Source organism: Saccopteryx leptura, chromosome 3, assembly GCF_036850995.1.
Source record: "Saccopteryx leptura isolate mSacLep1 chromosome 3, mSacLep1_pri_phased_curated, whole genome shotgun sequence".
NCBI classification, from domain to species: domain Eukaryota; kingdom Metazoa; phylum Chordata; class Mammalia; order Chiroptera; family Emballonuridae; genus Saccopteryx; species Saccopteryx leptura.
Window position 1 is genome coordinate 20,995,542 of NC_089505.1, and position 13,375 is coordinate 21,008,916.

Here is a 13,375-nt window from a genome sequence, read left to right on the forward strand (position 1 = left end):
CTATATGAGGGCCCACAACTGAGAATAATAAACCATTTTATCCTTTATAAACATCTCAGTAATGATGAATATATTCATAACAGTTATTTCATACATTTCTTGAAGATAAAAATGAAGACTATATCCCTCATTACTTTTAAGCAGATCCAATCTATTTGAAAGCAGAGAAAGGTCAATACAGAGATAGATGTACCCGCCAGCTGTTATAAACTTAAGATACTGTTATGTGCAATAATATAGTTAAAGCACTGTGTTCTCTCCCTCCGTTTCCCTTCGGAGTAATTACTTGAGAAAACGGGGCTGTGGAGACTCCGCTCTATTTCCAGTGCCTCTCTTCCCATTCAGACTCTTTCCTCTTCCCCGCCATCAGTTTCCTCGCCTTAAACAAAAAACTTACTATTCACCTTACTAGAATTTTCTAAATACTAAATAAATTAATGTTTGCAATGATCTTAACATAGTACTTGGTCAAGGTAAACAATAATTATCAGGTATTGGTCACATTATTAATAGTATTACTAGGTTGAAAATATGATATGAAAATTTATGAATAGGCAGGGGACAGTTAGTAGAGGGCACTGGACATTAACGGAACTAAAACTGGAATTTTACACAAATAGTTTTGCATTTAAATCTTATGAGTATTTTTGAGGCAGTAGCATGATGGTAAGGCTTCTTGTTCTCCGCCTGCCATACGAGAATCATAAAACACTGTGCTCCCGTCAGTTTTATTTTGACATTGACCATTCTGACCTGATGCTGGCAGATTTCGCTTTCAAGTCGTTCCATCTTTGGTTCATATCATCAAGTCGATGCTGAAGCATTGTAGCCTCTTCAGAATTTCCCAAGGCTTTCACCATCTTCTGCCTGTTCCCATCGATGCTTTTAAATATGTCATTGTGGGCATCAATTTCCGCCTGGATGTCCTAAAGAGGAAAAAGCAAAGAGACATAATGCAAAGGTTAGGTATTAGTGTCAACATTACTTGGGATTGTATGCAGAGTAAAATTAAAGATAAAGTTTTACAGAGGTCACAAATAACACATCATTTTAATTGCTTTATTTTTTACATTTAGACAAACTCACTAGTTAATTATCTCAATCTAATAAAATTTATTCCTAAAAATTTAAAAGACCGTTTTTATAAAAATGTCCTTATTAAGAAATAAAAACTAATGGCAAAATAATATTTGTCCTATTAAATGGGAAAATATTTGTTTATTGTTGTAAAGTAAAATTTTAGTGCAGTTTAAGTAAAATCAGCATTATTATAAATTAATAATAAAAATTGGGTCAGATTTTGAAGAAGCATTTGGCTATATGTAGCAAAAGCTTTAAAACAGTTAAAATTCCCTATCCTTGGAAGATTTATATATAAGTACATTTATCACACTGACTGTTTTTAAAGTAAAAAAGTATAAACTATCAACTAATTCTAATTCTAGGAATATATCCAAAGGAAATGAAAACACTAACTCAAAAAAAATTCTGAACCTCCCTGTTCATAGCAGTGTTATTTAAAATAGCCTAGGTACAGAAACAACCTAAGTGTCCACTGGTGGATGAATGAATAAAATAATATAAATTAGGGCATATTTCAAAATGAATATGAAGCAATAAAATATCCCCTAATTTCTGTGAGCAGTATATATACAGAAAATGTTATTCAGTCATAAAAAAGATGAAGAAATCCTACCATTTATGACAACATGGATGGACTTGACGGCAATATGCTAAGTGAAATAAGTCAGACAAAGAAAGACACATACTGTACAATCTCATGTGGAATCTAAAACAAACAAACAAACTGATAGAAAAAGAAATCCGGGAGCTGGAGGGATTGAGAAAAAAAAGAAAGAAATCAGACTTTTTGGGATTATCATAGCTGAAAGAGGGGAGAGGAGAAATCAGAGGAAGGTAGTCACAAAGTACAAACTTCCGGTACACAATAACTAAATGCTAGGGGTGTCCTGTACAATACAATGATGATGGCTAGCACTGCTGTATGATATATAGGAAAGTTGTTAAGAGAGCAAATTGTAGGAGTCCTCATCACAAGGCAAAAACTCTCCTTCTTTCCTTTCTTTTCCTTTTATTGTATGTATATGAGAAGGTAGATATTAGCTTAACCAAGGATGGTAATCATTTCATGATATCTCTAAATCAAACCATCACATTGCATACCTTAAACTTATACAACAATGTGTGTCAAACATTTCTCAATAAAACTGGGAAAAAGTGAAAACTATTATAACACATTAATGGTAATAATATTAAGTTTAAAATATAGTTTAAAACTATATATTATGTTAATTTTAAAGAAGGTGTTTAAATTGAGCATATGTATTTCTATATCACTGCATACACATACATTAAAAAACTGTAAGCAATAAATCAAAATAGTTTAATCTCTGTGTAAGAGGATCAATGGTGATTTCAATTTACTTCTTTTTTTTTTAATTTTTTTTTTTTACAGATTTTATTTATTCATTTTAGAGAGGAGAGAGAGAGAGACGGGGGTGGGGGCGGGGAGCAGGAAGCATCAACTCCCATATGTGCCTTGACCAGGCAAGCCCAGGGTTTTGAACCGGCAACCTCAGCGTTTCTAGGTTGACACTTGATCTACTGCACCACCACAGGTCAGGCTCAGTTTACTTCTTGATACTTCTCAGAGTTTCCAAATTTCTACAAATAATAGAGTTTCTTTTCGTAGTTTGATAAGTATAAAAATTTTAAAATTTTAAATATAGGTCTTTTTTAATAGTCTCTCATTATAAGGCTGTCGGCACAATTATCTATATTAATTTGGCAATCATCTTTTCTTTCCGAATAAAATGGAAGCGATCTAGTTGTAGCTAATTTTAATGTGACAGCTGTTATTATTCAACAAATGAGTGTGAACTTACAAACAGAAAGCCAACACCAGAGGGGGCCATGAAGGTGTGGGGTAGGTCTCCATGGCATTTCTTGGCAATAAATATTAAGGCAACTTACTCCAAAAATTAAAAATGTATATTCCAGGGAATGAATCTGAATTAGTGAAGGGAGGCCAAACTCTTAAATACTATAGTTTCATTACTCTGCTCATCTTTGGTCTCCCTGTATAAGCCTCACTCTTCTGAAGCCTCTCTGTTTCTAAATGAGTGGGATAAAGGTGTTAATACATAGTTTTTGAATACTCAGAAAACTTTTATTCATTTGAAAGTCAGTCTTGATGTGCAGACTGTGTAATTCATGAAGAACCAAGGCTTAGGCGCTAGCATCCAGGTGGCTGTTCTTCAAGCATCTACAGACCTATACCAACCAGGAGGATGCATGCATAGGCCTTCTTCACCTCATTGTCCAATCAGCATGGTAGGAAGGCATCACTTACATAAAGTTAAGGGGAAGAACAGCTGAACGATAGTTTCACAGGAGACCTGTGATGTCCAACATGACATTAATAGGGTCATATTTGAGAAGTGGGAGAGATGGACACAGTCTAATAGACAGCGTTTGCAAAATTTATGTTCCAGATTTGCAAAGCCACGGTCTCTGAGATGATTGGCCCTAACGAAAGAGCGAAGGTTGGTTCAGCTGCAGAACATGATCTGGGTACAGCCAGGCTTAGGGTTAACCACTGGACAAAAACTCTGAGGTTATGGATTCCTCTGCATTTCACTAGCACCCCATCCCAGGGAGTGCAGAGCAGACACTGAGGAGAGGAGTGGAACACAGCCAGATACTGATTCAAGTTCTCAGGTTGCAACATTATGCATGAAAAGTGGCCATCTCTTTATCATCTTAGCTTGGAATGCTTCAAAGAGAAATTCTCAGTTGAGAAAAAAAGAGAGAGAAAGAAAGGAAGGTTCTGCTGAAAGGTTCTTGCGTGTCATGTCTGGAACAACACAGTCCTGTTCTTTAGGATGGAGCTGTTCTATTTTTGTGTCCTGAAATGCATTTTAAGACATCCAAAGTGCGTATTAAAAACCACCAGATTCAAATTCATGCTGTATAGATAGATGTGTGATAGTCATTTGTCTCAAGAAGCCCAATGACACAGTGAACAAGGCAGGTCTTGGCTCTGTAATGTCACAAAGGCTCTGCCCTCAAACTTCCTGTATAAATCCCTGAACATCATTGTCCATGGTTCACATCTAAAAGCACAGGGCAAAGTCAAACTGCAACTTCCTGAAGTAGCCTGACCTGTCTGCTTCCTTCCGTATCCAAGGGACCTAGGAAGACAGAAGTGCATGAAGACTCGTAATACTCCTCTAAGTTTCACACATAAGGAAATTCGGCTATCACTGCATGAAGGCAAGTTTGGCGCCTCACACCAGATCAGCTAAGGCCCTTTCCAAACCAGCCACAGTGAAGGATGGAGTGAAACAGAACTGCATCGCTGACCCAGTCAGGACTACAAGGATTTGTAGAACGTTTTGGTTAAGAGCACATCCTTGATCATATATATATTCATGCTGGAACATGACTTTCAGTGCATGGAAAATCCTTCTACACATGAGCCTCCTCAAAAGTTAGGAAGAAAATCAACAATGAGAAAGTGATCAAAGAAAAGGAAATCAGAATACATTATTCTGTTTAACATTTGGTGGTATATTTATTTGGGAAAATATAGCAAGAGCGCCTAAAGAAAGAAAATCATCTTAATATTTCTTCAATATCCTTCACAGGCTCTGAGTCTAATATAAAATAGATATAAAGAGATAACAGATAGCTAGGTAGGTAGGTAGGTAGGTAGACGATAGATAGATAGACAGACAGACAGACGGATGGGTGTAATCAATGCATAAATGAATATGAATAATTTCCTCTTGACTGATTGGCATATTAGCAACTCCAGTGCCACACACACACACACACACACACACAAAATCAGATAATGAAATAATTAGAAGGAAATTATTATTAATCAGTTTGTTTAATCTCTTCATTTAAAAACTTTAACATGGGAAGCCTAAAATTATTTAGAAGCCTGCACTGCAAAGTCTTGCTTAAGCTTTTCGTTGGAATTTAGAATTACACGCAATTAATGAATCACGCTCCTTCATAGATCACTGTGCAATACTGCACTGGTTTTAAAAATTGAGACGTCAGCATGGGAAGCTGTCAGATTATGACCCTGATGTAGCATTAAAATAAATTAAAGTTCTATGAGAGAGGGTTTACTCTCACGGCACAGCTGGGAGACATGCCCTCGTAACACTTACCCCTGCCCCCTGCAAGCCTTTCTGAACGTTACACAGCACAAAATGGTTATTGATAATTAGTTATGGGAGTGTAATCCATCTAGAAGCAGAAAGCAATGCTCTTCCAAGCATGTAACATAAGCCAGTCATGTGCACAGAGGGGCCAAAGCAAGGTATTCAAGTAGTTAAACTAATACTTGAAAACAGAAGGAATATTTTAAAGATTCACTTGCAAGACTTAAAAGGCACCTTCAAATAATGTAAACATAATGTGCAAGAAATGCCAATGGTTTAGAATAAAAGAACTACATATTTTTCTCTAAGTAAAAACACCGTCAAAAGCCTAAAGTTCACCCTTTCATAAGAAACTTCCAGAAGACAGTCATAAAAGCTCACGTTGGTTCACTGTTCACAAGTTAGACTTTTTGTATACAACACCCACTACCCTGGACAAAATAAAGTCACAAATAAAGGAAAACATTTATTTATTTATGTAATTATTTAATACTTGGTATTTAAATACCAATTTTGCCCTTAACTAAGCATCTTTTTAGTGATACAATGCACAGAGTTAGTATAGGTAAACACTTTATGTTGTATATTACCATACATTTTATTTCTTCATAATGACCTATAATCAAGTAGTAGCCCTAATTATGTAAGCACAAATATTTCTTAGGTTATGATGAACAGAAGAACTGTTTGAAGCCTCTGAGAGGACACAGAGATTTGGAAGAGGACCAGCAGGAAGTCTTCAACAGCTAAACTGGTGTTAAAATAGATTCATCCTCTTTGGGCCTTGTTGACATTATTTTGGTTTATTTTTGCATGGCATATTTACCTAAGCCTGCATGCACATAGCAGAGTTTTCTCTGAAGGAATCCTGACCCCTTTCCTGAAGGTGAAAAAGTGAGGTCAGCAACCACTTCCCTGCGGTATCCCGAGGGGCAGGCTAAGTCAACAATGCCAACCATTCAGGGACAGGAAATCCACTGTTCCTTTCAAAAGTCACACCAGACTTCAGAGACAGTTTAGGATTGATTATCAGGTGCTCAGCGTGATTCTGGCCAGAGCTTTAGGTTTTGAAAATGAGGAATCATAACAGTTTTTTAAAAAGGGAATTATTAGCTAAAAAATAACACCATAATCAGATATCATCATCAAGGGTCATTATGTAATATCTAAATATACTTTGAGACACTGTGTAGACTTCTGGTGAGTTATTACAGTTAATTAGTCAATAACTAAAATTAATTTATTGAATTTAATGAATTTATTGAATTAACAATTTTATAAGCTACATTTTCTTTCAATAATCTCATAGATTTTAATCACTTTATTAATAATTATGTATTACCACCTGGTCTGCAGCAGCATTTATTAAATAAGAAATCAATGTTGGTAATGTTTATTCCCATTTTCTGTGATTTTAAGTATATGTTAGACAAGAGAGAAAAAAATGTTAAATTACTAAGTAGAGTAAGTTTCCAGTTAAATGTACTTTTCAAGATAATTTGTACAAGCCCATTTGCAATGATAAAGAATCAGTAGATAAACAACTACGTTTTAAATTCTAGCATAGCAAACATTGCTATTAACAAAAATATTTCTCACAGCAAAAAGTACCAAATCCTTGACTCTACACCAATTGTTACTAAAACACACTAAAATCTTATTATTGATAAATTAAAATACAATGTCTTTCCTTCCAAGGTGCACTTTATATAAGCAGGTTTGATCTATATACAAACGCAAGTTTCTTTTTTTCCCTTTTACTGTTAAGTGAGAGGTGGGGAGGCAGAGAGACAGACTTCCACATGCACTCTGACCAGGATCCATCCAGCAAGCCCCCTACCCTGCATTGCTCTGCCCATTTGGAGCCGCCGCTCCATTGCTCAGCAACCAAGCTATTTTAGCGCCCAGGGCCAACTGTGGCTGCAGAAGAAGAAAGAGAGAAATAGAGAAGTAGAGGGGAAGGAGTGGAGAAGCAGATGGGTGCTTCTCCTGGGTGCCCTGACCAGGAATCAAACACGGGACTTCCACTCACCGGGCTGACACTCTACCACTGAGCCAACTGGCCAGGGTCACAAGTTTCTTAAGAATAGTTATTAAATATTTCATGGGGCCGAACTTTTGTCCCATCTTAATTATCAAAACCAGATAATATAATTAAAATTGAACAGGCCTGAAAACCTAGTAAAGGATTTTGCATGTAAATGTTTAAATCTACAGTCCTGGGGCATCCGATTCCTCACCTCCTCACCTGTGTAAAACATAGTGCCTATTGCCCAGGAAGCTTTCAATTTGTTCCCCATTGTGCTTATGCGTGCGTGTGTGCACATGCGCACGTGCACACACACACAAACAGTCTCAGTTACTTCCTTACATTAAACTCATCTTTTAAATCCAAGTTTAAATGTAATTTCTTCAAGAAAGACTTCCTCATACCCCAATTGAAGTATGGGCTACCTGTTATTGTTATAGCTCCCTCTACCTTGCTAAATCAAATACCTGTGGTGAAAAACTCCCTTGTTTAATGTCTGTGTCCTCCTGTTAGACTAGAACAGGGGTCCCCAAACTGCAGCCCCCTGAGGCCATTTATCCGGCCCCTACCGCACTTCCGGAAGGGGCACCTCTTTCATTGGTGGTCAGTGAGAGGAGCATAGTTCCCATTGAAATACTGGTCAGTTTGTTGATTTAAATTTACTTGTTCTTTATTTTAAATATTGTATTTGTTCCTGTTTTGTTTTTTTACTTTAAAATAAGATATGTGCAGTGTGCATAGGGATTTGTTCATAGTTTTTTTTATAGTCCGGCCCTCCAACGGTCTGAGGGACAGTGAACTGGCCCCCTGTGTAAAAAGTTTGGGGACCCCTGGACTAGAAGTTCAGTGAGGTGAAGTCCCCGTGTTCTCTACTCCAACTCTACACTCAGCCCCCTGCTACCACAGACACTGCACAAATATTTCCTAAATACTGAACGAATGAACAGACTCTGAAATTTGAAGTTTACTGCATCTTCAAGGACACATTTGTTTTAAAATTAGATGTTACAAGTTGAGCGGTAAAATACAGCTTCGAATGATCATTTTAAGTCAGTCATTGTAAAGGAGGGAAAAGCCACAAAGGAAATGTAGCACTGAGTGGTTTCCCTCTGGGTTGTCGCTGTGGGAAACGGCTTTTCCAAATGAGCCACAGAAAGAGTAGTACTGTTCATATCCACACACACACACACACACACACACACACACACACACACAGAACTACCATTATCATTAATTATCTAGTAGCAGAACAGCATACATTAATAAAAGGCAACAGTCACTCACAATGTCACTGAGTTAAAATTGTCCATTACGCTATCCTCTTTGACTACTAAATAAGTGGAACTGTACACGATGCAAATGGCTGAAGTATGCCAGTACATTAAAATCCACCAAAGCCATAAGATATTTACTTTATGAAGTAATTTCAAGCAGAAACTTAACTCATTCAAGTCAAATGGCAACAAAACCCATTCACGGGCTGGGTTTCAGAGAAGTGCATTGCTGGAGCAGCTTTCTGTGTTACGTCAACTTTTCGTTTGAACTCTTCAGGTAGTTGCATGGATACGCTGTCCTGGTGCTCACCCCTCATGGTTAGGACCTGCTTGCTGGCAGGTACAAGGTCATCCTTTTGCTCTGAGAAGTTTGTCTCAACCTCCTCTTCAGGACTACACTGGGTTACACACGGTTCCTATCAATTGGGCTTTTCTGATCCTTGATGCGCCATCACCTTGAGAAAACAGTAGAGAATGTTTCCTGACTCCTGGATCATAAGACCTCTCAGCATTGCCTTTTCTGGTTCGAGGAGATTAAGAATGAGGACCAAGTACAACTTGCCTTTCCTGTTTATGCTACCAAACCACAAGCCATACACCACATGTTTGAGGACTGGGTAATCAAATACAGATTTCAATCATGTACCAAACATTTACTTATGGACAAACACCCCACATAATTCACAAAGCCACTGGATTTCTCTAAAAGTCAGTCAGTCATATCGACCAGAATTGACCTCCCAGACAAACTGCCATCTTGAAGTTAGGCTGAAGGTCTGCTGTCATCTGAGCATTGCAATGATCTGACCAGTCTACAACTCTGCAGATTAACCATCATTGGGAGACCCACCATATATCCCAACCTTGGACTACAGTTTTCTTAAAGACTGACATGGTTTCAAGAATACAGCAAAATTACCTTTTTGACCACAACAACCTAAACATCAGGCTGAACTATTACAACTATTGATATGAAAAGTGTGAAGTCACTAAGGGTAGGTTTCTCTCTAGAAGCAGATCACTAATACTGAGAAAAGACAGGACTAAGGAAACGGAGAGTAAAGGGACTAAGGGAAGATGGTTACTCAGCTTCTGAAGGGATCACGTGGTTCCCACATTCCCGCAGGAAGCTGTGGCCATTCCCTAGAAATGGCCCTACTGCCTTCAGAGTTGGGGGAAGGTAGGAGTTGAATCTGAGAGGTGTGAGGCACTGGTACCCTTCTGTACTGCCACTTTTCCTGGCAATGAATCAACGTGGCAAGGGCTGAATACATGAGACGGCTTTTGTGAAAACACACAGAGAGTTTTTTAAAATACTTGAGGTAAAGAAAAATACATTCATGTTTGACAACTTCCTACAAATGAAATATGGCAAAGAGATTAAGTTTCACGTAGATTTTTATAAAGGCGTCTACCACAAAAATAAACATGTAAGGAGAACTTCAGGCTGTGAATTGCAGCAGGATGATTTCTTTAAATTGGCTCTTTGTCTCAAAAAAAAAAAAAAGTTCCCAATCAAGCTTTTCACAGGAATAAGCCAATAGACTTCTTATACTGTCAGTGCAACTACTAAAACAAGAATAAGAAATATGCAGATACTAAGATTTGGGAGTAAAAGAGGAACACAAGCACATGACCAAAACTTGTCACATTGTCCATACAATGGCCAAAAGGCGGAGGCAGGTTCCTAACCTCGGGTATCTGACCTAGGCTTTTAAGCCTACTAGCTGCAATTACAATACAAAAGTCCAAATACTGCCCACAATTACTGCCTCTCCAGGGGTCTAAGTAATGAATTATTCATGTAACATATGCCCTATACCTTTTTAGGAGGAAACAGACAGATCTACACAAACCCAGCTAACAGACCTCTTTATGGTCATAAAGTTTGTCACCTGCTGTTACCAGCTGCCATAAAGAAGACATTCTCTCCCTCCTGCACGCCTTTCAAATGGTGAACAAGTAGACTGGGCACCATCCTTTTACTCTCAGGAATTGAGGTGCTTAACAAGATATTAAAGTGAGAGGTCAAAGTGCACCCTGTGTTATAATCCTCACTTCTACAGTGGGGATGCCGGAGAGTTGGGGGAGGGGAGGGTGCATCCAACCAGAAGTTCAATTCTTTCTTCTCCATATTTTGCCCAGATACTGTTTCCATCATCAGGAGGCAAGCAATAACTGCAATTGTTTTTGGAAAAAACTTTCAAATGATGTGGTTGTATTATACCTTTCTTCTCTGGCAACTGTAATTTTGTAAGAAAAGGCCCACGATTCCTTTAATGACTCCATCCAGTCTTGCTTATTCTTTGTACTTGTAATGAACCATAGGGCATTCACGTGGAAGCCACTGAGCACATCTTTAACAATGGGTAAGTCATTGATTTACGCACATAATTAGAATCTTCTGCCTCTTTCTCTTTTTTCTTTCAAGGCTCGAAGTTGAAAGAAGATAGGTGCTTGGCATCCAAAGTGTAAGGCGGGTGGGAGCCCAGGAGCTGTACATTGAGGTTTTCTGTTTTGTTTAACTCTAAATGTAAGGTAGCATTTGGCAGGCTAGACTCAATCCTAGAGTGTGCCAAGAACTTTCCTATGGAAAAAAGAACTAAATGCAAAATTAATGATCCAAGCATTAAATCTCCACAGTGCATGCAAGCACTTCGTGTTTAAAACAGACACACTCGGGGTGGAGGGAGGAGGTTTAAGATCAGATGTGCCATCGTCACTGTGAGGCATCTTCTCCCAATCTCAGAACCGAACCTTCAGGAGAAGAAGGCTGGAAAAGGCAGAGCTGGCACTGCCGGGAGATGAACCCGAGGGTGAGGAAAACAGAACCATGCCTGATGAAGTCAGACTTTGGCATGAAAACCCAGTGTTGTTGCTATTCTTTTCTTTTTTTTCTTTCTCCTCCAAAATAACGTTCAGTTAAATTACCAGCCGACTCAAGTACAAAAGATCTCTTCTGATGTGGAATTCTAAAACTGACAGGCATCATGAGAAGCCCTCCTGACCAATGGAAAGGATTGCTAATTTGCTCTTTAGTTGACAAAAAAAAAAAAAAAAAAAAAACCCACAAAAATTTAAAGAGGTTATTAAATCAAGTATATCTTAGACATTATATTAAATAATCAAAGTCAACAGAATAGATGCCATCTAAATGTATAGTTAAAAAGAAAGAATAGAAAAGGAGGAAAGAGAAGAAGAGAAACATACATGAAGTCAGCTTTCTGCATACCTTTTCAAATTTGGTCAGCAATTCCCGTAAGCTGAAGTTCAGACCAATCATCGTCCAGTAGCCCTTGAAGTTTACATCTTTCCAGCAAACTTCCTTCAGACAACAGCGTTTAACTTCCAAAAACCGTATCTTTTCTGGCTATACTTTAAAATCCTCTGTAAAATCCTTTACAAGCCTTGCCCTTGAGCTATGGTCCATGAGGAGCAGCAGCTTGCGCTGGGACATTTTAGCCACTTCACCGAGGGTCCGTTTTTTCATGGACTTTGGAGTTCCCAAGGAATAGACCTGCTTCTACAATTTCTAGGATCTGTATTCCACGAGGCTGGCATGGTCTCCTTTTTCTCTGGGAAGCCCGGGATTCCCCTTTGCTCACCTTGCTAATGACCTGCAGCCCACAGTTAGTCTCTCCTGGGCCCCAAGCTCAAAGTTTGGTCTCAGTTACACACAGCAAAAAGAAGCTATATCCTGGAAACTTGCATGAGAGAAGGCAAAAAAAAAAAAAAAAAAAAAAAAGCCAAGTATTACCAACTTCCTCCATTCAGACTGGTTTCAGAAAGAAAAAGAAAAAGAAAAAAAAAAAAATCCTGGGTAAAGAGCCAGGAGCCAGTTTTCAAAGAGCATGACTTAAGTAGAGTTCGAACAGCAAGGAGTGTACTCTTGTCTGAAGAAACAACCCAACACGGGACAAGAGGCCACCGGTTTGCATTCTCCCAGACACCGGCAGCCTGCGTTGCTATGGTAACCACCAAGCTAGTTTCAGTCCATTTCCCTAGGTCAGGCTATGCCTAAGGGATGCTGTCAGTGCAACAGAACTAAGCTGTTTGAAAGTTGCTCTGTCGGGAGAAAAGTTGGAGCAGCAGATCTCAGGCAGGGGATCATTTGCAGAGTTTGTGGCAGGGGAGCAGGGGCGGCAGCTCCAGCGGCTCCCCTCGCCGATCTGACAGTGGTGCGGTAATCCACTGCTCTTTCCAGCGGTTGTTTATTATTTTAATCAGCATCCTCCCTTCCACCATCCCTCACACGGTTTGAAGTGAAGCTCACTCCCACTTCCTGGAGGCCTCCCTGACCCGAAATGCAGAACTTAGCTCTCAGATTGTCTTGATCCTGAATGGATCCCGGGATTCATATTCCAATTTGGAGCCTACCCATGAAAACAAAAGGGGGTAGGTGTACAAGACAACACGAGGCACAAAACAAAATATGTGTGACCCACTGTTTTCTTTCTGAAAAGGTTTTAACAGGGCAATGATGGGGAGGATAAAAAACATTTTCTTTGATTTCATTGATAACTCTAAGAGCCATTCAGACTTGTTTCCACATGGGGAATTCTCTTGTTTGTGAAATAAATCTGAAGTGAAACTACTAAAAATGTGAGTAATAACCAGTTACTTTTAAATGCATCATTTGATGTTATTACTGGTACTCAGAAAATGACTCTCTCCCACAAAGTTTTAAGTAATTGCTTTAAAGGAAAAAGTTCAAGCCCCATGATCTATTCTTTGCTCTGCTATTATGAACATCATGCCAAGGCAAAAATGTGATTTTGCTTTTTGCATTACATAGCTATTCAGTATACCAATAAAAGTTAAGTGTGACAGATATGTCCATATGAAACATATTTCTCGAGCTGTGTGCAGAA

The 13,375-nt window shown here is 38.6% G+C and overlaps 1 protein-coding gene across 5 annotated transcripts in view; it reads right to left on the reverse strand.

Annotated features, from left to right (window-relative positions):
• Positions 1-13,375, reverse strand: part of UTRN (utrophin) — a 515,659-nt gene that overhangs the window by 161,388 nt on the left and 340,896 nt on the right. For all 5 annotated transcript variants that reach the window (XM_066373070.1, XM_066373071.1, XM_066373068.1 and 2 more), the window contains one exon: positions 754-926. In XM_066373070.1, the coding sequence (XP_066229167.1) occupies positions 754-926 (173 nt within the window). The remainder of the gene's footprint in view (positions 1-753; positions 927-13,375) is intronic.